Source organism: Argentina anserina, chromosome 4 (genome assembly GCF_933775445.1).
Source record: "Argentina anserina chromosome 4, drPotAnse1.1, whole genome shotgun sequence".
Lineage (NCBI taxonomy): Eukaryota > Viridiplantae > Streptophyta > Magnoliopsida > Rosales > Rosaceae > Argentina > Argentina anserina.
This window is the reverse complement of record NC_065875.1, coordinates 7,548,915-7,573,880: the sequence shown is the minus strand read 5'-3', so window position 1 is coordinate 7,573,880 and position 24,966 is coordinate 7,548,915. Positions and strand designations below refer to the sequence as shown.

The 24,966-nt window shown below is 40.4% G+C and overlaps 1 protein-coding gene across 1 annotated transcript; it reads right to left on the bottom strand.

Annotated features, from left to right (window-relative positions):
* Positions 1-20,408: 20,408 nt before the first annotated feature.
* LOC126792114 (DEAD-box ATP-dependent RNA helicase 35-like) lies at positions 20,409-21,482 on the bottom strand. Its single transcript, XM_050518602.1, has one exon. The coding sequence runs from the start codon at positions 21,480-21,482 to the stop codon at positions 20,409-20,411; it is 1,074 nt and encodes a 357-aa protein (XP_050374559.1).
* Positions 21,483-24,966: the final 3,484 nt, after the last annotated feature.

The following is a 24,966-nucleotide window of genomic DNA, read 5'->3' as shown; positions in this document are numbered from 1 at the left end:
CACTTAAATTGGGCATTGATGAGATCTTTGGCTGGGGAGTGTCAAGGTCCTTGGTTATTATGCGGTGACTGTAATGAAATTCTTTGTGCGGAGGAGAAAACTGGTGCTGCTCTGCGACCTCAAAGACAAATTGATAACTTTCGTGTGGCGGTGGATGATCGTGGTTTGTATGAGTTTAACTATACTGGCTATCCTTTTACTTGGGATAATAGAAGAACGGGTGATGATAATGTCAAAGAGAGGTTGGATCGGGGTTTTGGTAACTTAACTCTCATTCAGCAATGTGGTGGCTTTTTAAGCCATCATTTGGTCACCATGGTGTCTGATCACCAACCTATTCTCATTGAAAATGATGCTCCGGATGAAGGTCGAGTAAATTGGCAGCGAAGGCCTCGAAGATTTCTCTTCGAGGAGATGTGGTTACATGAAGAGGAATGTGATAGTGTGGTTAAGCAGTCATGGAAGGCTTCTCTTAATGATAGTGTGCTCCTAGGAGGGTGGGGGAGAAGTTGAAGTTTTGGAGTAAAGAAAAGTTTGGGAGTGTTAGAAAGACGGTAAAAGAGTTTAGAGATTCCCTCGAGGACCTTCAACGTGAAAATAATATTGTAGAGATTATGGAGAAAAGAAAAGAGGTTGGAGACTAGCTTGATGCTTTCTTAGAGAATGAGGAAATTATGTGGAGGCAGAGATCCAGAATTAATTAGTTTGATCATGGTGATCGGAATACTAAATTTTTCCACAACTTTGCTAAGCAGAGAGGGAGAATCAACAAGATGGAGGGGATTTTAGGAGCAGATAATCGGTGGAGAATAAAAAAAAAGGATGATATTGGCTTTGAATTTGTTCTATATTTTAAAGAACCTTTTTCTTCTGAGGGAGGTTCTTTTACTTTTGAGTTCTTTAGTGGGGTGACCAGTAGAGTTTCTGATGCCAATATTCAGTTTTTGTTGAGGCCTTTTATGAGGGATGAAATTGAGATAGCTTTGAAAGGTATGGGTGCAACTAAGTTATCTGGTTCAGATAGTTTGCCTCCGTTATTTTTTCGAAAGTACTGGTCTACAGTCGGGATGGAAGTGGTTAGCAAATGTTTATTGGTTCTTAATAATGGTGCTTCTGTGAGAGAGTATAATCATACTCTCATCGATCTTGTTCTGAAGATTGATGATCCAAAGAAGGTGACTGAGTATAGGCCTATAAGTTTGTGCAATGTTTTGTACAAGCTTGTGTCAAAGAAACCGGTTAAAGGAAGTGCTTTCTGATGTAATTTCGGATTGTTAAAGTGCATTCATTCCTCATAGAGCGATCCATGATAATATTATTGCTGTGTTTGAGGTGATTCACAACTTGAAGAGTAGAGTGGAAAAGTCGGCACAAGATAGCTTTGAAGTTAGATATGGCAAAAGCGTATGATCGTGTTGAATGGAAATATTTGAGGAGAATGATAGAGGTTATGGGATTCCCTCAACATTTTATTTTGCTGGTCATGGATTGTGTTAAAGCGGTTACCTATTCAATCCTTCTTCATGGTAGTCCGTTTGGGAAAATTAGGCCCAAGTGGGGACTTAGACAAGGAGATCCTATTTCACCATATTTATTTCTATTTGTTGCCGAAGGTCCCTAAATTGCATGAGTTTCGTGTAAGCTACAATAATGGTTTATACATGCCTATGAAAGTGTCTGAGCTATTGAATAATAATCATTGTTGGAATTTGGATGCCTTGAATCAGATTGGTATTGTGGAGGAGGTAAATGCAATCAGGACTATCCCAATAACACATGGTGGAATTTGGATGCAATCAGTGCCCAATTTAGGGATGCTTTTATTGGAACAATTAAAAACTGATTTTGTGCCGGGTTCCCCGGTTAGTCTAGTTAATGTGGAATCTGGTGGGGGGGCGCTCGTTGATGCTTTAGGGAGTTTTCTAAAGGCCGAGAAGTCACCCGAGTTGAATGGGATTGTCATTGATGGGGAGGTTTCGAGTCCTACGGAGGTTTGTGGGTGTGAGAGTGTAGTGGTGGCTTCGGGATTTTCGGTTGTTCCTTCTCTGACTGTGGCTACGAGTAATGGACATACTCTTGAATGTTCTACCGTGATGTGTCCGGTTACGACCCATCACGAGCAATGAATGTCTTATGTTGGAACTGTCAGGGGATTGGGAACTCCTGGACAGTTGAAGGGCTAAAAGGGATAGTATCCCTAAACATTCCCACGTTGATCTTTCTTAGTGAAACTCGCTGTAAAAAAGAGGAGATGGAGAGTGTACGACGTGAGCTTGGGTGGAAGAATGCGGTTAATGTCGATTGTAAGTTCACTCCAAAAAGGAAGGGTAAATGTGTAGGTAGAAGGGGTGGTTTGTGTTTGCTTTGGAATGACGATGTTAATGTTCACATTCAATCCTTCTCGGATAATTATATTGATGTGGTGGTGGGAAATGTGGATGATCCGGGGAGGTGGAGATTTACAGGTCTCTATGGGTTCCCTAGGGCAGTGGATAGGATGAAGACTTGGAACTTGTTACGTACTCTGAGTATGCATGGCAATTTTCCATGGGTAGTTGGTGGTGACTATAATGAGATTTGCCTGAGGGAGGACAAGCTTGGTGGAGCTCTGAGGGGTATGAGGCAAATGGTGAGATGAAGGAAGCTTTAGATTTTTGTGGTCTGTTGGATGTTAAGTTTGTGGGTTCGAGGTTTACATGGAGTGGTAAAAAGGGAGGGGAGGTGGTGAAAGTGAGATTAGACTGGTTCACAGGGACTTTAAGTTGGAGTGACCGATTTCCGGCGTCACGTGTTCGGCACCTGGATCCGTGCTCTCCAGACCATGTGCCCATTATACTAGAGGTTAGAGAGACAAAGAGAAAAAGGAAAAAGAAAAAGAAAGGATTTAGATTTGAGGAGGGGTGGCTTTTGGAAGAGGGGTGCAGAGATGTTATTTCATCTTCATGGGAATCAACTAGTGGTGGGGACCCTTGCAAAAGTTTGAAGGAGAAGCTGGATAGGACAAGGGTGGCGTTAGAAACATGGAGTCATGAGAAGTTCAGTTGCATGAAAAAAGATATTGAGAAGATTAAGGGCCAATTGGCTGTGTTTTGATGAACTCCTTCGGCATGTTGGCCTCCGGAGCGTGAGGTTTTACTGGCACAGTTGAATGACCTTTTGCAGAAAGAGCAAGTCTTTTGGAGGCAGCGAGCCACCGTTTTTTGGCTTCGAGATGGTGACCTGAACACTAAATTCTTCCATCAACGCACTAAGACCAGGAGAAAGAAGAATATAATTAATGGTTTGTTCAATGACCAGGGGACTTGGTGCACATAGGAGGGTGAGATTGAAGACATTATTTTGCAGTACTATAATGATCTTTTTGCTTCTTATCGGGCTCCGTATGAGGGGAGTATTTTGGATGGCGTTCAGTGTGGGGGTGTCAGAGGAGGTAAATGCAGCACTGCTTAGGCCTAGGCCTCATCATTTAGCCCGCGGATCCGAAAAGCCCGCGGAGGCCCGCAAGCCCGACGGGCTTTTACCCGGCCCGGCCCGTGAGAAAGCCCGCCAAAGCCCGCTTCCGTGGGTAGAGGGCCGGGCTTAAATTAGAGGTGTGAAACCCGGCCCGGCCCGTAAAAGCCCGCTAAATAATAAAATATTATACATACATATTTTATTAGGTTTAGAATAAAACTATTGCATTATGAAGCAACTATATTAAGAAAACTTCTTGGGATCGATCGACACCAGTATATATGATCGGTATATATATTTAGTGACCCTGTAAAAGTTTCATCCAATTCGGAACTCGTTTGACCATCGGAATTTCCGGTAAACCGAAAACAACACTAATATGTCATAAGGGAAGACCCATTACCAAAATGCGAACACCAAAAATCGTTTGCATATCTGAAATCACCTAATTTTTGTCACCGATTGTGTGTGGTCGCACCAAGGAAACCAATTTGGCAAATCCCCGGTCAAAGAGGATTTTAATATGTCAAAACGCATTTTTCTTTGTTAACCGTAGGTACGGACGGTCAAACAATATCTAAAACGGACGAAATTTTTACGGGTTCCCTAAATATATATACCGATCACATCTACTGGTGTCGATCGACCATATTTCGAACTAGATTTATTGATCGCCGAAGCGTCAACTAATGTATCATACCCTTTATATTAGGTTTATATTAAAACTAACGCATTATGAAGCGACTATATGAAAGAAACTTTTCAGGATCGATCGAGACCAGCCGATGTGATTGGTATATATATTTAGTGACCCTGTAAAAATTTCATCCAATTCGGACTTCGTTTGACCGTCGGAATTTTTGGTAAATCGAAAACACCACTATTATGCCCTAAGGGATGACCTATTACAAATATGTGAATGCTGAAAGCCGTTTACATATATCAAATCACCTAATTTTTGTTACCTATGGTGCGCGGTCGAACTGAATAAATCTATTTGGCAAAGTCCCGGTCAATGAGGTTTAAATATGTCAAAACACCTCTTTTTTAGTTGACCGTTGGTACGAACGGTCAAACCATGTCCAAAACGGACGAAATTTTTACGGGTTCCCTAAATATATATACCGATCACATCTACTGGTGTCGATCGACCATATTTTGAATTTGAGTTGTCGATCGCCGAAGTGTCCACAAATGTATTATAACCTTATATTAGGTTTATAATAAAACTATCACATTATGAAGCGACTATATGAAGGAAACTTTTCGGAATCGATCGACACCATCCGATGTGATAAATATATATATTTAATGATCATTTTAAAATTTCATGCAATTCAGACCTCGTTTAACCGTCGGAATTTCCGGTAAATCAAAAACAACACTAATATGCCCTAAGGGGGGACCAATTACTAAGATGCGAATGTGGAAATTTGTTTACATATTTGAAATCACCTAATTTTTTTTACCTATCGTGCACGGTCGAACTGAAGAAATCTAGTTGGCAAAGCCCCGGTCAATGAGGTTTAAATATGTCAAAACGCCTCTTTTTTAGTTGAACGTTTGTACGAACGGTCAAACCATGTCCAAAACGGACGAAATTTTTACGGGTTCCCTAAATATATATACCGATCACATCTACTGGTGTCGATCGACTATATTTTGAATTTGAGTTGTCGATCGCCGAAGTGTCCACTAATGTATTATAACCTTATATTAGGTTTATAATAAAACTATCACATTATGAAGCGACTATATGAAGAAAACTTCTCGGAATCGATCGACACCATCCGATGTGATCAATATATATATTTAATGATCATTTTAAAATTTCATGCAATTCGGACCTCGTTTAACCGTCGGAATTTCCGGTAAACCAAAAACACCACTAATATGCCATAAGGGGGGACCAATTACAAAGATGCGAATGTTGAAATTTGTTTACATATTTGAAATCACCTAATTTTTGTTACCTATCGTGCGCGGTCGAACTGAAGAAATCTATTTGGCAAAGCCCCAGTCAATGAGGTTTAAATATGTCAAAACGCTTCTTTTTTAGTTGACCGTTGGTACGAACGGTCAAACCATGTCCAAAACGGACGAAATTTTTACGGGTTCCCTAAATATATATACCGATTACATCTACTGGTGTCGATCAACCATATTTTGAATTTGAGTTGTCGATCGCCGAAGTGTCCACTAATGTATTATAACCTTATATTAGGTTTATAATAAAACTATCACATTATGAAGCAACTATATGAAGGAAACTTCTCGGAATCGATCGACACTATCCGATGTGATCAATATATATATTTAATGATCATTTTAAAATTTCATGCAATTCAGAACTCGTTTAACCATCGGAATTTCCGGTAAACCAAAAACAACACTAATATGCCCTAAGGGAGGACCAATTACCAAGATGCGAATGTGGAAATTTGTTTACATATTTGAAATCACCTAATTTTTATTACCTATTGTGTGCGGTCGAACTGAAGAAATCTATTTGGTAAAGCCCCGGTCAATGAGATTTTATTATGTGAAAACGCCACTTTTTTTTGTTGAACGAAAATTCCGACGGTTAAACGAGGTCCGAATTGGATGAAATTTTTACACGGTCCCTAAATATATATATCGATCACATCTATTGGTGTCGATCGACAATATTTCGAAACTAGAATTTATTTGTGACTTTTGTTTTAGATTGTTTTCTAACAATTCTTTTATTGTTTCAAACCCTTAAATTAGAGTATTATATTATTTTTCTAATACAAGCCCGTAAGGCCCGGCCCGTAAAAGCCCGCAAGGCCCGGCCCGGCCCGCCTTAGGTGGGCGGGCTTGGATCTTCGTATTTTTGAAAATACCCGGTCCGGCCCGGCCCGCCACTTATTTAAATTTATTAAGGCCCGGCCCGGCCCGTTGACGAGCCCTACTTAGGCCTTTTGAGAAGTTAGAAATTTGGGCTGCTCTCAAGGCAATGCATCCTTCTAAGTCCCCCGGGCCGAATGGTTTTTCTCCTAGTTTTTATCAGAACTTTTGGGATGTGGTGGGTGATGATGTTTCAGAGGCTGTTAAAAATTTCTTGAGCTCGGAGGATAATTTACGTTTAATAAATAAAACGTTTGTGACCCTAATTCCTAAAGTTGACACCCCGCAGTATGTTACACAGTTGAGGTCGATTAGTCTATGTAATGTGGTTTATAAGATTGGGTCGAAATGCCTTGCCAATCGGTTGAAACCTGTGTTGGCTTCTTTGATTTCTCTTTTTCAAAGTGCTTTTGTGCCGGGTCGGTTGATATCTGATAATTCCCTTCTGGTTTTTAAGGTTGCTCATTTTTTTAAAGAACATGAGGAGTGGGAATGTTGGGTATGGTGCTCTTAAACTTGACATGAGTAAGGCTTATGATAGAGTGGACTGGTGGTTTCTAGAAGAGGTGATGCTTCGTATGGGTTTTACAGTTCAATGGGTGCAGAGGATTATGTTATGTGTTTGGACGGTATCGTATTCGATTATTATTAATGAGGTTCCTAGAGGCATATTAGTCCGTAGCGAGGTTTACAGCAAGGGGATTCCATATCTCCATATTTGTTTTTGTTATGTGCGGAGGTGTTGTCTCGATGTATCCTGCATGCGGAGCATATGGAAAAATGTAAAGGTGTTAGTGTCTGTCAGATGGCTCCGAGTATTTCCCACTTATTTTTTGCCGATGACTCTTTTATTTTCTTTAAAGCTGGCAGATTAGAAGTGGAAGCGGTGAAGTCAATTTTGAGCGAATATGAGTTGGCATCAGGCCAACAAGTTAATTATGAAAAGCGTTCTATCTCCTTTAGTAAGAATGTTCATATTTTGATGTAAGAGGGCATTGCTGCTATTCAAGGGGTTGAGAGGGTTGAAAAGCATGAAAAAAATTTGGGCTTGCCTATGGAGATAAGTTATTCAAAGCAGGCGGTGTTTGGGTATTTGGGGGAGAAGGTCAGAATTCAAACTCAAGGTTGGAGGGAGAAAACTCTGAGTTTAGCAGGTAAAGAGATTCTTATCAAGATTGTGGCTCTAGCTATTCCGTCTTATGTGATGAGTTGTTTTGAGCTCCACAAATTTTTGTGTGATGAAATGCATAGCTTGATGACTCGGTTTTGGTGGGGTGATGATGATGTTAGGCGTAGATGCATTGGTTGTCTTGGGACAAGCTTTGTCTCCCCAAGAATCAGGGTGGTATGGGTTTCCGTTACATGCGTATATTTAATCTGGCTCTGCTAGCAAAACAAGGATGGCGTCTTCTCACGCAGCCCGACTCTATTGTTACGAAAGTGTGGAAAGCCAATTTTTTTCCTAATAATTCTTTTATGGAGGCTAAGGGTGGAGCGTCTTACACGTGGAGGAGTATTTTGGCTGGGTTACTGGTGTAAACAACCTTATCACAAAAATCACAATTGTAGAAAAAAATGAGAGTTAATGAGTATGGAAATTGTTCCAAATGATGATGAAGTGGAAGGAGAAGAGAACAATGCTCAAACTATTGAGTTGGAAGTGCCACCAATCACAAATGTTGAGGAACCCTTGATTCAACAACAATCCATGAGTGACTCAGATTCAAGTGCATCTACTATGCAGCTCAAAGGGTTATTCAATGGGAAGATGGTTCATGTTTTAATCGACTCAGGTGCTACTCATAACTTCATGAGCCCTCAGTTGCTTAAAAATAAAAAACTCATTGTGCACAAGTTTGCACCCTCAAGGTGCGTTTAGCAAGTGGAGTTTTTACTCAAACTACTGGAAAGGTCACTGCTGGTTTACATCTGCAAGGGTATGATTTTCTTGGTGATTATTACATTTTGCCTCTAACTGGTTGTCAAGTGGTGTTGGGTGCAAGTTGGCTGAGGACATGACATAATGTGGAATTTTAGAACCATGAAAATAAGTTTTTGGAGAAACCAACAATAGTACCTATTGCAATGAGAGACTGTAGTTAAGTCTACAGCCGTGAGTTGCAAGGGAATGAGCAAGTTGCTCAAACAAGAAAGAAAGAGAGAGAGAGAGAGAGAGAGAGAGGCAATTCTAGTTCATGTGCAGCCTAAAGAGGACCTTGCAACCAAGGAAGTCACTGTGGTACCACCTTCTATTAAACCAGAAATACAAAGCTTGCTAAATAAGTATGTTGATTTGTTCACCGCCCCAACTTCTCTACCTCCAGAGAGAGTGCATGATCACATAATTGAGCTGGAACCACAAACTGCACCAATCAATGTCAGACCTTATCGATACCCTCATTTTTAAAAGACAGAAATTGAGAAGATAATGCAAGAGTTATTAGACAATGGGGTAATTAGGTCAAGTAAAAGTCATTTCTCATCTCATGTGCTTTTGGTCAAGAAAAAGGATGGTACATGGAGAATGTGTGTTGATTATAGGACACTCAATGCAGGGACAGTGAAGAACAAGTACCCAATTCCAGTGGTAGATGAGCTTCTTGATGAAGTCCATGGATCAGAGATCTTTACCAAATTGGACTTAAGGTCTGGTTATCATCAAATAAGGATGTGTGAAGAAGATGTAAGCAAGACAGCATTCAGGACACACAATGGCCATTATGAATTTTTGGTCATGCCATTTGGATTGACAAATGCCCCTTCAACCTTTCAAGCAGCCATGAATGATGCCTTAAGGGATTATCTAAGGCAATGAGTGTTGGTGTTTTTTGATGACATATTGATATATAGTGCAACTAGCCAACCTCATGTGGAAATTCTGGAAAAAGTGTTTAAAAGGTTAGAGGAACATCAATTCAAAATAAAAATGAGCAAGTGTAGTTTTGGGGTAAATGCAGTGGAGTATTTAGGTCATGTAGTAAGTAAAGAAGGTGTTGCTGTTGATCCGGCCAAGATTGCATGTATTAAACAGTGGGAACAACCAAAGACTCTAAGGGCATTAAGAGGTTTTCTAGGGTTGGCTGGCTACTACAGAAAATATGTGAAGAACTTTGGTTATATTGCTAAACCATTGACTGCTATGTGTAAGATTGGGGGATTTAAATGGTTTGATGAGTCTATAAAAGCTCTTGAGGAATTGAAGTTTGCTTTGATGAACACTCCAGTGCTAGCTTTACCTGATTTTTCTAAAGAGTTTTGTGTGGAATGTGATGCTTCAGGTCATGGCATTGAGGCACTTCTGACACAAGAGGGCCACCCAATTGCTGAGTAAGGCCCTAGCTCCTAGGCATGTAGCTTTATATGTCTATGACAAAGAGATGATGGCCGTGGTATTTGCAGTTCAACAATGGAGACCCTATATATTACGTAAGCATTTCACTAATATTATAGACCATAGAACCATTCAATACTTTTTGGATCAGAAAATATCTACTCCTACATAACAAAAATGGTTGATTAAGTTGGCTGGTTATGATTATACAATTAAGTATAGAGTTGGTAGACACAATGCAGCAGTTGATGCTCTTTCAAGGGTTGATGTGAGTGGGATGCATGATAAGTCATTGTTGGAAAAATATGCCAGTTTGAATATGCACACTGGTGTTTCTGCTCCTATCCAAAGCTATATGTTGGATATACAAGATGCCTGCATTCAAGACGCTCATGATGGTTCAATTATTCAGAAGCTGCATACTGCCCCTCAGTGTTTTTAACTTTTCAATGTTGCAGTCTCAGTTGATGTATAAAGACATGGTTTATGTTCCTCTTCAAGTGGGTTGGAGAACTAAGATAATCCAAGAGTTTCATGGTGGTTTCATAGGAGGGCATGCTGGAGTGTTGAGAATTGAGAAAAGGATAACAAGAACTAAGATATTAAGATGTTTATAGCAGCTTGTCATGTGTGTCAACTGAACCATTATGAGACAATTAAGCCTCCAGGTCTTCTACAACTAAATCAAATTCCTGATAAAGCTTGGACTCAAATAAGCATGGACTTTATTGAGGAACTGCCAAGCTCAAGTGGCAAGACAAGTATTTTAGTAGTGGTGGCTATGATGTTCCAAGAGTTATGGCATATACTCCTGGTTCACAACTGATGCTATAGTAGATGAGAAATTGAGAACTAGAGATGAATTACTTAACATCATGAAGAGAAACTTGCAAGTAGCACAAGCATGGATGAAGATCCAGTATGATAAACATCATTCTGAGAGGACCTTTGTAGTTGGGGACTGGGTGTATTTGAAGTTACAACCGTACAAACAACAATCTGTGCAAAAGATGGAAGTTCCTAAATTAGCTTCACGCTACTATGGTTCGTACAGATTACTGAGAAGATTGGTGATGTAGCATACAAACTTAAGCTACCAAGCACATTCGGTATTCCATGTGTCACTTCTAAAAAAGAAGGTGGGTAATGATGTATCTGTCACTGCTCACTTACCACCCAATTTGGACCCTCACAACCCTCGTTGGTATCCTGCCAAAATCCTGCAGAGAGGTTTGTTTAAGAAAGGGAATGGTCCAGTGACCAAGTGGTTGGTACAATGGCTTGGAGGAACCGAATAAGAGGCTACATGGGAGGAGGCTGATGAGTTGTTGAGGAGATTTCCAGATTTTGTAGCTAAGTGATGGTGGTTGTGGGCAAGCTTGATCTTAAGGGGCTGGATTGTTATGAGAATTGGCCTAATTATGTTAATCAGAGTTTGTTAGTTAATTAAGTAAGATGTTAAGGTTTCATGAGAGCAGGGCACATGCCAGTGTGAACAATTGGGGATATATACCCAGAGCCTTGTATTCCTAACTATCAAAGAAATATTATCTAGTTTATTTTGCCTCCTTCTCTCTATTTCTCTCCTTTCCTCTCAGACCTTCGGGTCTTATTGTATCAGAACATTGATGTATCCGTGATGGAATTAGACCACTGAATTTGTTATAAGAAACAGAAAGGATTTGGACATTCTGCCAATGATTATCTATTGAAGTTGAGTAATTTATGTAGAGGGAATGCAGGAGTGTAGGTCTTGATATGCAGGTAATGCAGCTCTGCAGTTGTTGTTGCCGTTTCTCTTAGTTCATGTCGTTCTCAGTTGTACAAGAGGTGGTCGTTTGCACCTCTTTGTGTCGTATGAGTTCAACTCAGTGCATTTAATGATTGTTGAATTTTCCTCCTCTCCTTGCACGCCTCTGCCTCTAGCCTGATCTCCTTTTCCATTTCTTCTAGTACTGCCTATGATTTGATTAGTCAAAAAGCTCCAACCTGATCTCCTTTCCCATTTCTTGTAGTATTGATTAGTCAAAAAGCTGTGGTGTTTAGTCTTGGTCCTAGTTTTAAATAGCTAAGTAGGTTATAATTGTTTGTTTTTAGTTTTCTTCCTTGCCTGCTATATATGCAGCTGGCTGCTTTGTAATCATCAAACTGTAATATACACATTTACATTTCCACTGATTTCATGTCTCATAGCTCTCTAAAGTTTAACATGGTATTAGAGCAGTGATCCATTTTTTGACCTGCTTCTACTTATACATTCATTCATTTCCTCCTTCTCCACTAGTCATGACTGGTGGAAACAACACATCTGCATCTTCTTATAGTGCAAAATCATTAGATGTCACTGATCCAAACACAAGTTTGCGGCTCACTTCCTCTCTGCTAAATTCATTCAACTACATATCTTGGGCAAATGCCATGACTCTGGCTATTGGAGGCAGATCCAAGCAGAGTTTCCTTAGTGATAAGGCAAAAAAACCTGTGGCTTCTTCTCCTGATTATGAGGCATGGCTTGCTCAAGATCATCTTGTGAGAGCATGGATTATAAACTCAATGGAGCCTCAGATTCAGAAGATCTTCTAATTTTCATCATCTGCATCTGTTATGTGGACTGCAATCAAGAAGATGTACAATGATCTCAACAACTCTACAAGAGTCTTCCAGCTGAAAAGAGAGATTGTAGAACTTCAACAGGGAAATCTCCCCTTCATTCAGCATCTTGGTAATCTCACAGCAAAGTGGAATGAGCTTGACCAGTACAGACCCTTCACCACTGATCATGATACCCTTGTGAAGAGGCAAGAAGAAGATCAGATATTTGAGCTCCTCTCTAGCCTTAGACCTGAGTATGAGGATCTCAGAAGTCATGTTTTGATGTCATCCTCACTTCCATCACTCTCAGCAGTTTCCAGTATCATACAGAGAGAAGAAACCAGAAAAAAGGTCATGTGTGCTGAAGTAATTGTGAGAAGTGTAGAGTCTAGCTCATCTGAATCTCGAGCCTTTGCCACTCCAAGGCCTTATAGAGGAAGAAGACCTGATCTGAAGTGTACTCATTGTGAGAACATTGGGAGATCATGTATTGGTCATCAACATGAAATATGCTGGATTCTGCACCCTAAGCTTAAGCCAAAAAATTTCAGTGATAAAGGGAAGATGAAGAAGACCTACACTCCAAAAGCCAACCGTTCTAGCAGTGATGTTTCTACTGGTATTGAAAATTTCACAGCTAATCCTATTTCTATCATTAATGAGTTTGCAAATTTCATAGCTCAGAGACAAGACAACAATGGAAATGGAGACAACACTGCTATACTAGGAAAATTTGCTTGCTGAGTCTAATCTAGCCAAATCTGAGGATATTCCAGGTATCATTTGTGCAATCTCATCTGCTTTGGAACTTAGCAAGAATCATGATTTTTGGATTGTTGACTCAGGTGCCACTGATCATATGTCAAATAATTCTATTGATTTGAATGATTTTGTGTCATTTAGTAAACCTTCTCATGTCTCAGTTGCAAATGGAAAACAAGTTCTTATCATGGGAAAAGGAAATATTTCCTTGTTCTCTAGTCATAAAAAAATCATCAATTGTAAATGTGCCTTCATTCCCATTCAAGCTACTATCAGTTGGAAAAATTATTCGATTTCTTGACTGTTTAGTCACCTTTTCAACTCATAATGTAATATTACAGGATCGAGTTACTCTGATGAAGATTGGTAAAGGCTTCTCTTTAAATGGCCTTTACTACATTTCTACATCTCCAAGTTTTTCGAAGAGTCTCCTTGTTGATTCTCAGTCCTCAAATCAACAGCAGCTATGGCATATGCGCCTTGCCCATCCATCTTCACATGTTCTTTCGTTTTTATTTCCAAACTCTTGTAAACCTAGTCAGGAATGTGAAGTATGTCACAAATCAAAGTCAACTAGGTTACCATTTCCTGTTTCTAGTTCTAGAGCAACTCAACCTTTTGAGATTGTTCATTCTGATGTATGGGGACCTGCAAAGGTGCAATCTTTTGATGGTTATAAATTTTATGTCACTTTTATTGATGATTTTTCCAGAACTACATTTGTCTATCTTTTGAAGGCTAAATCTGAAGTTGTCAAATGCTTTGAAGATTTTCATAATTTAATCTCAAATCATTTTTCTTCAAAAATCAACATTTTAAGATCAGACAATGGTACTGAGTACACATCCAAAATTATGCAAGATTATCTCAGTGCTCATGGAATCTTGCATCAAACAAGTTGTGTTGGCACACCACAACAAAATGGAGTCTCTGAAAGAAAAAATAGAGATCTTCTTGAGAAAACAAGGGCTCTACTGATTCAATCAAATGTTCCTAAGAAGTACTGGTCACATATAATTCAAATTGCTGCTTATCTCATAAATCGTTTACCTAGCAGGGTTTTTAATTTTATGTCTCCGTTTGAAGTTCTGAAGGACAAAAAAATTAGCATTGATCATTTGAAAAGTCTTTGGTTGTGTCTGCTATGTGCATATTCAAAATAACCATAGAGACAAACTTGGACCTAGAGCTGCAAGATGTGTGTTCTTGGGATATTCTTCTTCCCAAAAAGGGTACAAGTGTTATTGTCCTGAAACAAGAAAATTATATGTGTCAAGAGATGTTAGATTTGATGAGTCTAATTTCTTTTTTCAGTCCAACAATGATGATTTTCAGGGGGAGCACTTTGAGACTATAACTCAAAATTCTGCAATTCTGCAGAATTATGTAGATCAAGGTGAAAATAATGAAGGGAATAGGAGTCCAGTCCAAAGTAGGGGTGGGCATAAAAAACGGAAATCTCGATCCCGTCCCGAAATTCATAGGGACAAGACGGGACGGAGGTCTAAAAACGTTCGTCCCGTCCTGATCCCGTCCCGTTTCATAATAGTGGGATGGGACGTGGGATGAATAATTTCTATTCCGCTTCGTCCCGTCCCGTCTCACCTTTAATGAAAACTTTAAAAATCTTATATATTTGTATCAAAATGAAACTAATTTATGTTCTTAATAACTCCAAAATTATATCAATTCAAATAATAATGGTAAATTATAATATTTTGAACATAATATTTATTTTTTTGGTTAAAATTTCATTATTAAATGTTATTTTGTTAATGAAAAAGTAAAAATATAGGTTTTTATTTAATTTTATAGGAAGGTGGGATTTGTCTCGTCCCGTCCCGATCCCGTCCCGTCCCAATCGGGATTAATCCCGAGTGGGATGCATTCTTAAAAACCCTCGTCCCGTCCCGATCCCGTCCCGATCCCGTCCCGATCCCGTCCCGATCCCGTCCCGATTCAAAAGAGTGGGACGGGACGTGGGATGAGCTCCGTCCCGTCCCATCCCGTTCCGTGCCCACCCCTAGTCCAAAGTGATGATGATGATGAACCTAATGCTGGCAATAGAGATGCAGATCAAAATGATACTTCTCCAAGACAAGATGTAGTTGTTCAGGATGTTGATGCTCACCCTGAACCCACCGTGCCTCAGAGAAGGTTTCCTAGTCGGACTAGGAAAACTTCAACTCGTCTGGACGGTTTTGTTCACTATGAATTTAAGCACCCTCTTGGTAACACTGTGATTTCTAGCAAAATGTCTGCTTCTCATTTTTCCTTTTTATCTAAGATGATTGAGATCACAGAACCAAGAACTTTTGAAGAAGCTTCTTCCTCACCTATTTGGAAGAAGGCCATGCAGGAGGAGCTTACGGCTTTGAATGACAACAAAACATGGAGCATTTTGCAGCTGCCTAAAGGTCAAAAAGTTGTTGGAGCTAGATGGATATACGAGATCAAATTTCACTCTTATGGAATTGTTGAAAGATGCAAAGCCAGGTTAGTTTCCCGTGGCTTTACTCAAAAATACGGTGTGGATTACAATGAGACATTTGCTCCAGTTGCTAAGATGAACACAGTTAGAGTCTTGTTGTCTGTTGCAATTAATCGTGGCTGGAATTTGTTTCAAATGGATGTCAAGAATGCTTTTTTACATGGTGATATTGAGGAAGATGTCTATATGAGGTTGCCTCCTGGACATGAGCTTGAAAAAGAACCAGGAGTTGTATGCAAATTGCATAAAGCTATTTATGGGCTCAAACAATCTCCTAGAGCATGGTATTCCAAGCTCAGTTCAGTTCTATTTATTGTTGGATTTAAGAGGAGTCATGCTGATTCTTCAATGTTCATCAGAAATGGTAAACATGGTCGTCTTGTTGTTGTGGTATATGTTGATGACCTCATCATTACAGGTGATAATGATGATGAAATCAGAGCTCTCAAATCATCTCTGCATTCATCTTTTTCCATTGAAGATCTTGGAAAGCTTAGATACTTCCTTGGTATTGAAATGGATTGTGTTCCATCTGGTTTGTTTATAAATCAAAGAAAATATATTCTAGATGTGCTAGAAGAAGCTGATATGAAGGATAGCAAGTCAGCTAGATCCTCTCTTCCCAGCCAATTCAAGATTGATGAAGAATCTCCTGCTTTTTCGGATGTTGCATATTATCAAAGATTGGTTGGAAGGTTAATTTACTTAACCATTACTCGACTTGATATTGCTCATGTTGTGAGCATTGTGAGTCAGTTTATGCATGCTCCATGTGCTCACCATTTTCATTTGGTGAAAAGAATTCTTCGATACTTAAAAGTTCTGCAACTAGAGGACTGGTTATGAAAAAGCATGATCATCTTAAATTGGAAGGCTATTGTGACTCTGATTGGGCAGGCAAATGTGATAGGAGGTCCACTACTGGTTACTGCACCTTTGTTGGGGGTAACTTAGTGACTTGGAAGAGCAAGAAGCAATATGTTGTTGCTTGTTCCAGCGCAGAGGCAGAGGCAGCTAATTTGGCTAAAATCATTACTTAGTGATTTGGGAATTGCCTGCAATTATTCAATCATCCTCTATTGTGATAACCAATCAGCAATTCATATAGTTGCTAATCCTGTTTTCCATGAAAGGACAAAGCACATTGAGGTGGATTATCATTTTGTTCGTGATCAAGTCCAATCAAAGGTTTTACAGACTGCATATATTCGTTCCAGTGATCAACTTGCTGATATTTTTACAAAAGTTCTTCCCTCTGCTCAATTTGATCGACTGTTGTCCAAGCTTGGATCAAGAGCTTGTCTCGATCCAAGCTTGAGGGGGAGTATTGAAGTTGAGTAATTTATGTAGAGGGAATGCAAGAGTGCAGGTCTTGATATGCAGGTAATGCAGCTCTGCAGTTGCTGTTGCCGTTTCTCCTAGTTCATGTCGTTTTCAGTTGTACAAGAGGTGGTCATTTGCACCTCTTTGTGTCGTATGAGTTCAACTCAGTACATTTAATGATTGTTGAATTTCTCTCCTCTCTTTGCACGCCTCTGCCTCTAGCCTGATCTCTTTTTCCATTTCTTCTAATACTGCCTATGATTTGATTAGTAAAAAAGCTCCAGCCTGATCTCCTTTCCCATTTCTTCTAGTATTGATTAGTCAAAAAGCTGTGGTGTTTAGTCTTGGTCCTAGTTTTAAATAGCTAAGTAGGTTATAATTGTTTGTTTTTAGTTTTCTTCCTTGCCTGCTATATATGCAGCTGGCTGCTTTGTAATCATCATACTGTAATATACACATTTACATTTCCACTGATTTCATGTCTCATAGCTCTCTAAAATTCAACATTATCACAAATATCAATGGGAAGAATTCCCGAAAGGTTGTTGTCATACAGTGAAATAGCAACTAGAGAAGATAGATTTAACAGAGCAGAAGGAAAGGAACCTGTGAGGCCACATTGGTCCAGACTCAGTCTTCTAAGTGTTGACATGTTCCCCATAGATGAAGGAATCTCACCGGATATGAGACTGTTTTTTCCAAGGTATAATTGCTGAAGTCTGGGCAAGAGACCCAACTCCTTAGGTAAAACCGTAAAGCCTGTTTGCTGAAAGGGATATTTCCTTCCAACTGGTTATCTTGAAGTACCAGTATCCTCAACATAGGTACATGACTGATTTCATGTGGCAGGAACCCATTGAAGCTATTAATTCGAAGATCAAGTGAGACTAAGAAGGAGAGGTTGTTGGAGAGGAGAAATCCCACATCTAAAAAGTGACAAATAAAATAAAGCTTATAAGTGGGTGGATAATAACCAATTGTACCGAGGCCTTTTGTGATTAAAACCCAACACCTGTGAGGTGGCTAAGTTGGGACAGTATCGGTACAGTTGGTCCATGGGCCACGCTTGTCGCTGTTTAACCTGGTATCATAGCGGGTCCCTCTCTAGTCGCACCTCCAATCTGTCGTGGGCCCGAATTGGGTGCCACTTTATCATGAGCCAAATATGGGTGTCATTATCATGCCATCGGAGAGTTTCCGATTGGATGGTCACCAAGTGTCGTTGGTTACTGGACCTTGGTTTATTTCGTCCCAGTATGTGGGATGTTAATCTGTCACGTACATACCTAAAAATTAGGTTGCACGTGAGGGAGCGTGTTGGAGAGGAGAGATCACACATCTAAAAAGTGACAAAGAAAATAAAGCTTATGAGTGAGTGGATAATAACTAATTGTACCGAGGCCTTTTGTGATTAAAACCCAACACCTGTGAGGTGGCTAAGTTGGGACAATATCGGTACAGTTGGTACATGGGCCACGCTTGTCGCTGTTTAACAGAGGTTGCCATGATATGGTGCCTTTGAATACCATATATGACAGAGTCAGGGCTGTGACCCTTTGCCTACGTTTACTACAGAAGACCCCAAATCCAATTACAAGAGCTTGTGGGAGTGGTCCAGTTACCACCCAAGACAGTTTTGGTGGGATCAAAGGTGACCTTAGTTTGTGTGGCAAGGAGAGCTGATTGATCAGTGAAGTTGGAATTGGCTGAGGATGTAGCAAAGTGAAGGGAGAACTGGAGTAACAGAACACCATAAAGGATAACTGTTGGCTTCTCCATTGTGTTAAATGGTCTAGGGGCAAGTTTGATCAACACATTTCCTAAATATATAGTAACACACAACAAATTCCAGGTGCTGATGTGGTTTCTGTGGTTGACTGACGCGAAAGTGTTGCGAAACAATGTACAAAATGCAAGGTACCAGATTCAATTGTATAATTCTTGGTCAATTAGGTGCCACTGTAGTATTGATTGTTGAATGCTATTTTGAAAACCATACCTGTCCTTTCCGGGTTTACCTATATGTTCCTTCCTGGACATATGGTATTGGAGGATGAAAATTTTATGCTTAGTCAAGTTATTCCTTTCGTATTATTAAGAGCCAACTTCAAAGATTTCAAATATTGACTACGGAGTTTATTAATATGTCTACATTTATAATGTTTTTTGGACTTTTTTTTTGGTGATGGACTGATTTTTATTCTCCCAAGAACAAAATTACAAGTTTACAACCACAGATCAGTTTTGGATTGAGACTAAAATAAAGCAAACAACTACAAACACAATCAAACTCAGAGAGCCCAACAAACTTCAGCCATTAAGCAGATCCACAGAAAGTAAAACAGTTGCAGAATACAAAAAGTTTCAGAAAACCAAACTATTTAGGGGAAAACAAGAAGACTCAAATTAAGAAAGCACTTAAATGAATTTAATAAATCAGTTATGACCCTTGCATTCAATTGGCTGGAATGCAGCCTGCATTAGTGTTGCAAGAATGTTGCACGAGTGAAGAGTGAAAAATTATAATAATGAGAAATTGTATCAAGATAATGCATGACCCTTTTATTGGTCAACGGTATATTTGAGACCTTTTTGGTGTACTTTTCTGGTCTTAAATTTCTTGAATGAGTAGGTAGGCTGTTAATACAGTTTTCAAATCATGGATAATCAAGTTGAATTTCTCTGTTTTGTTTGCAAGAGCCTGCTTAAAGGTATAGGAGACCCCTCTCCCGGTTCAAGAAGGAAACAAAGGTCACTTATGATCCGCAAATGCTAGTTTCTTGAAGTTTTGATGGAACAAAATTGGGTTTTGGCCTGCCAAATAATCATGATCGAGTCGAAAATCTGTTTAAGTAAACTTACTTAAGTGAGGACACGCCTAAAGCTGAAACCCAGAAAACCCTGGGAGATAGATGGGAAGGAAAAGTTGCCCAATGGTCGCCATCTAATTATGTAGTTGACTCCATCCTCTCGGCTGTATGCTTTTTCTATCTTTCTTCTGAGTTCTGTAGTTATGACTGTTTTTTCAATGAAATGGTGTGTAGCAGTAGTTCATCTCAATTGAAATTAAATTTGTGTGCTCCTGATGTTTGTTGTTTGCAGAAAGCTTTCAATTTGAACCTTAGCAGGCAAATTTCAGTAGGAATTCCATGGATTTTATACCAATCGTAACGTGTAACAGGTCAGCGCATTTTGCGTACGATGTGCTTGCTGAAATGCCTTGGAGAAAAACGAACAAAGAATGCACCAGGCTAGTGTTACTCAAAATGACTGTAAGTTCAAAATCCAACCAGTTCTCAGCATTGCTTAATTCTTGAAGGGAACTCGCAACTTAATATGTTGTGAGATGATCAAAAGTACAGAAGTTGGCAAGAATAATTGCAGAATTTGTTTTAGACCTTAAACATAATTTTAGATTATGCAGAAGGGAATTAACCTGCTAGTCTGTGTTTTTAGAAACTTGCCTAAATACTGCAGAACTAGAAAAAAAAAAAAACCAATATCGAAACAATAAATATTTAATTTAAAAATGACAAAATCTCATTACTAACTTCAAATATTACTCTATGTGGAGGCTCTACAACATCATATTTCCCCTTTGTAACCACCAGAACCATATAAATCCATCCTAGAGCTCATCATTACCCTTCTTTTATGCTGCTCTTGTTTCGGACAATCACTGACCCGATGACCAGGCCCTCCACAAATAGCACATCCTTCAACCTCATCGCTTGTATGCTCCATTGGATCATCTAGCTCAGCCAACATGGGTGGAATTTTCTGCTTGGCCTCTTGCAATAGGTGCTTCAAATCTAGGAGCGTCGTCTCACTTTGGTTCTTGTTTATGAACGTTGTTGCAATTCCAACCTTGCCACATCTTCCTGTTCTTCCAATCCGGTGAACGTAGTTTTCAATTTCTGCTGGCATGTCATAATTAATGACGTGTTGAATATCAGGAAAATCAAGGCCTTTTGAAGCAACATCAGTTGCCACTAAGACATCTTTTTTCCCGGACTTGAAGGAAGAAATGGCATACTCTCGCTCTTCATGATCCTTCCCTCCATGAACAGCCACTGCTTCCACTCCCTTCAACAGAAGATATTCATGAATCTCTTCCACATCGGCTTTCTTTTCGCGGAATATTAGAACAGGAGGCGCGGTCTTTTCCAGACATTGAAGAAGGTAAACCACCTTGACCTCTTGCTTCACATAATCAACCTCTTGAATCACGTCAAGATTTGCTGCTCCAGCTCTTCCCACGTTGACGGTCACAGGTTTAACTAAAGCCCTTGTAGCAAAGTTCTGAATTTTTATGGGCATTGTGGCTGAAAATAGAAGTGTTTGACGTTGTGATTTAAAATAGTCGAAAACTTCTCCTATGTCATCCTCAAAGCCTAAATCTAACAATCTATCGGCCTCATCTAAAGTTAGATATCTGCAGTTATCAAGCTTCATTATTTTGCTTTTTAGCATATCCTTTAACCTCCCTGGAGTTGCGACAACTATATGAACACATTTCCTCACAATGTCCTGCTGTGACTTCTTTGCCACTCCACCAGTGCAAAGCAAAGCCCTTATGTTTGGACCTCCGGCCTCTCTCATAGCACCCAGAAACTCTTGTACCAATTGAAAGGTCTGCCTGTGAGTGCGATTGAGCATAATTGAAGGTGCGTGATTTCCTCCGTGATTTGTGGAGAGGAGGGGTATAATCTGGCTATATATAGATCATCAATTGTATGTAATAATCATCAATAAAAACACTAATCTTCTTGGTATCAGAGCAAAAATCAGCTATGTCTTTTTCTGTGTTTCTTTTCGAGCAAACGGGTCCTCCGCTGAAGCCGAGCTCGACCGGAGCAGCAGACCTCGCCGGCCACCGTCCAGCAAGCTCTTTCCTTCCGATAGCGAGCTCCTTCCCTTCCGGCAGCGAGCTTGTCTTCTTCTCCTTCCCGACCCTTCTGGCAGCGGGTCTCGTCCAGCAAGTTTCTCCGGCGCAGACCTCACCGGCCGCCGTCTTCAGCGACTAGACCTCACCGGCCGCAAACCTCACCGCCATCTTCCTTCTGCGTCGCCACTCTCGGTTGAGCTTCCGACTTCAAGACTCCACGATTCCAAGACCGACCCGACTCTAATACCTTCTCTCGGTGGAGCTCCCTTCCAAGACCCGTCCCGGATTTTTGAGCCCAACATTCAACACTCGGCCCAGCCCAGTTTCCAGCCTAGCCCAGCTCCACTCGACCCGACTCGGTGCGCTCGACCCGACCAGGTCCATCCTCGACCCGACCCGGTACATCCTCGACCCGATCCGGTACATCCTCGACCCGACCCGGTACATCCTCGACCCGACCCGGTACATCTTCGACCTGACCCGGTCCATCTTCTGCCCGACTCGGTCCAGACCGCTTTAATTTCCACTTCTGATAAGTTAAGTGAAATTTGGTTATGACACCGTCGCTTAGGGCATCCATCTTTTAGTGTTATGAAAAAATCTATGCCTACTTTGTTTTTCAGTGTGGATGAGTTTTCTCTACATTGTGAAACATGTGTTTTGGGCAAGAGTCATCGGTCTACCTATTCCCCTAGTAAATCTAATAAAAGTACTATTCCTTTTGAATTAATTCATTCTGATGTTTGGGGACCTTCCAAAGAGTCTACTGTGTCAGGAATGCGGTACTATGTGTCATTTATTGATGATTGCACCCGTCTTTCGTGGATTGTTCTTCTTAAAACTAAAAATGAGGTTTTCCCGGCTTTTCAGGCCTTCTATACCACTGTGCAAAACAATATAATGCCACAATTAGAGTTCTTCGTTCTGATAATGGGGGGGGGGAATATGTGAATCATGTCTTTCAGGAGTTCTTTAACTCACACAGAATTGTTCATCAAACAACGTGTCCTTACACACCCGAGCAGAATGGCATTTCTGAAAGGAAAAATCGTCATTTACTTGAAATGGCTCGGTGTATTCTTTTTAGTGCCCATATGCCTAAGTATCTTTGGGGTGATGCTGTCATCACTTCCGCCCACCTCATTAATCGTCTTCCTTCTCGTGTCTTTCAGGGAAAAGTTCCATATGAGGTACTTGCATCTCATGTCTTCTTACCCTCTTTTCATAATCTTCCAGCCCGTGTTTTCGGTTGTGTTGCTTTTGTCCATCTTCCAAAACATCAGCGGTCTAAATTGGATGCCCGGGCGGTTAAATGTGTGTTTGTTGGGTATGGAGGCCATCAAAAAGGGTACCGGTGCTATCATCTACCTACCAAGCAGTACTATGTCACTATGGATGTTACTTTCTTTGAGGACATGAGTTATTTTGCCCCTTCTGATACTGCTCTTCAGGGGGAGAATTCCTATTTTGAAGAGCTGTATCCTGGAGAGGGGGAGACAAGTAAACCAGTAGATATGGTGACAGGTTCAGTTGAGATTACCAATGTAGCAGCTACACAGGCGCCACCGGATGATTCCGGCGGTGTAGTCACTCCAGAGATTCAGGAACCAGCAGATGAAAACACAACTGCCCCTCATATCTCCCATACTACTGTTTCTAGACCTGACCAATGCTCTCCTGGTACAGAAGATCACTCACCTGAGGTTAGTCATTCTATTAGAGCTAATAGTAGACAATATGTTTTGCCAAATAGATCTACTCGGGGTCAACCAACAAAAAGATATGAACATACCCTTCAGACTATAGCCAAGTATCCGGTAGCAAATTTTATATCTACCAAAAGATTATCTCAGTCATATGAGTCATTTGTGAATCAAATATCTACTGTATCAATACCTAACAAAGTGCATGATGCGTTGGGAGATCCAAAATGGAGAAAAGCAATGGAGGAAGAGATGGAAGCATTACAAAAGAACAATACTTGGGAGCTTGTACCTCCACCATATGGCAAGAAGACAGTAGGATGTCGTTGGGTGTTTACAGTGAGGCATAATCCAGATGGGTCAGTAAGCCGGTATAAAGCACGCTTAGTAGCGAAGGGGTTCACCCAGACATATGGCATAGACTATGATGAAACATTTGCACATGTTGTAAAGATAAACACTATCCGGGTATTGCTTTCTGTCACTGCCAACTTGAACTGGCCACTTAGGCAGTTTGATGTTAAGAATGCATTCCTTCATGGAGAACTAACGGAGGAAGTATACATGGATCTTCCGCCTGGATATGTGGCCGCTTCTCCAAGTAACTCCGTATGCAGATTGAGAAAGTCTTTGTATGGTCTTAAACAGTCACCTCGTGCTTGGTTTGGAAGATTCTCACAATTCATGAGGAAGATTAGCTACAAACAGAGTAATTCAGACCACACGTTATTTCTCAAACATCAACAAGGGAAGGTAACAACCCTAATTATATATGTTGATGATATGGTAGTTACTGGGAATGATTCTGTTGAGGTGGATAAATTACAGAAACAGCTTGCCACAGAGTTTGAGATGAATGACCTAGGTACACTCAAGTACTTCTTAGGTATTGAAGTAGCCCGGGGTAGTGATGGTATCTATCTGTGTCAGAGGAAGTACATTCTTGATCTACTAACAGAGACAGGTATGTTGGACTGCACTCCCATTGATACTCCTATCGAGCAGAACCATCGGTTAGCAGAGTATCCAGATCAAGTCCCTACTGACAAACCTCGTTATCAGAGGCTAGTTGGACGTCTGATTTATCTATCACATACCAGACCAGGTGTTGGATATGCAGTAAGTGTAGTAAGTCAGTTCATGCATAATCCCAGCGAGGATCACATGGATGCTGTTGTAAGGATCTTGAGGTACTTGAAGTCAGCTCCGGGGAGAGGAGTAATGTTCTCTAATCACAATAAAATCCTTGAAATTTGTGGCTTCACAGATGCAGACTGGGCTGGAAATATTACAGATCGGAGATCCGCATCAGGGTACTTTACCTTTGTTCGTGTCCGCAGGTCGCACGGGCATACACGAGTTTCCCTTGTGACCTGAGATTTCACACCCCCCTGCGCGTGCGCGAGAGGGTATAAGGGGGCTTACACACTTTACAATCCATACACAATGGATTCTATATAAAGTCTTTTCAACACTTCTCTTTCCAATGTGGGACAAACACTTTTCCCTCATTCTAAATAGCCATCTTTGAGTGACAATTTCTTATTCACCC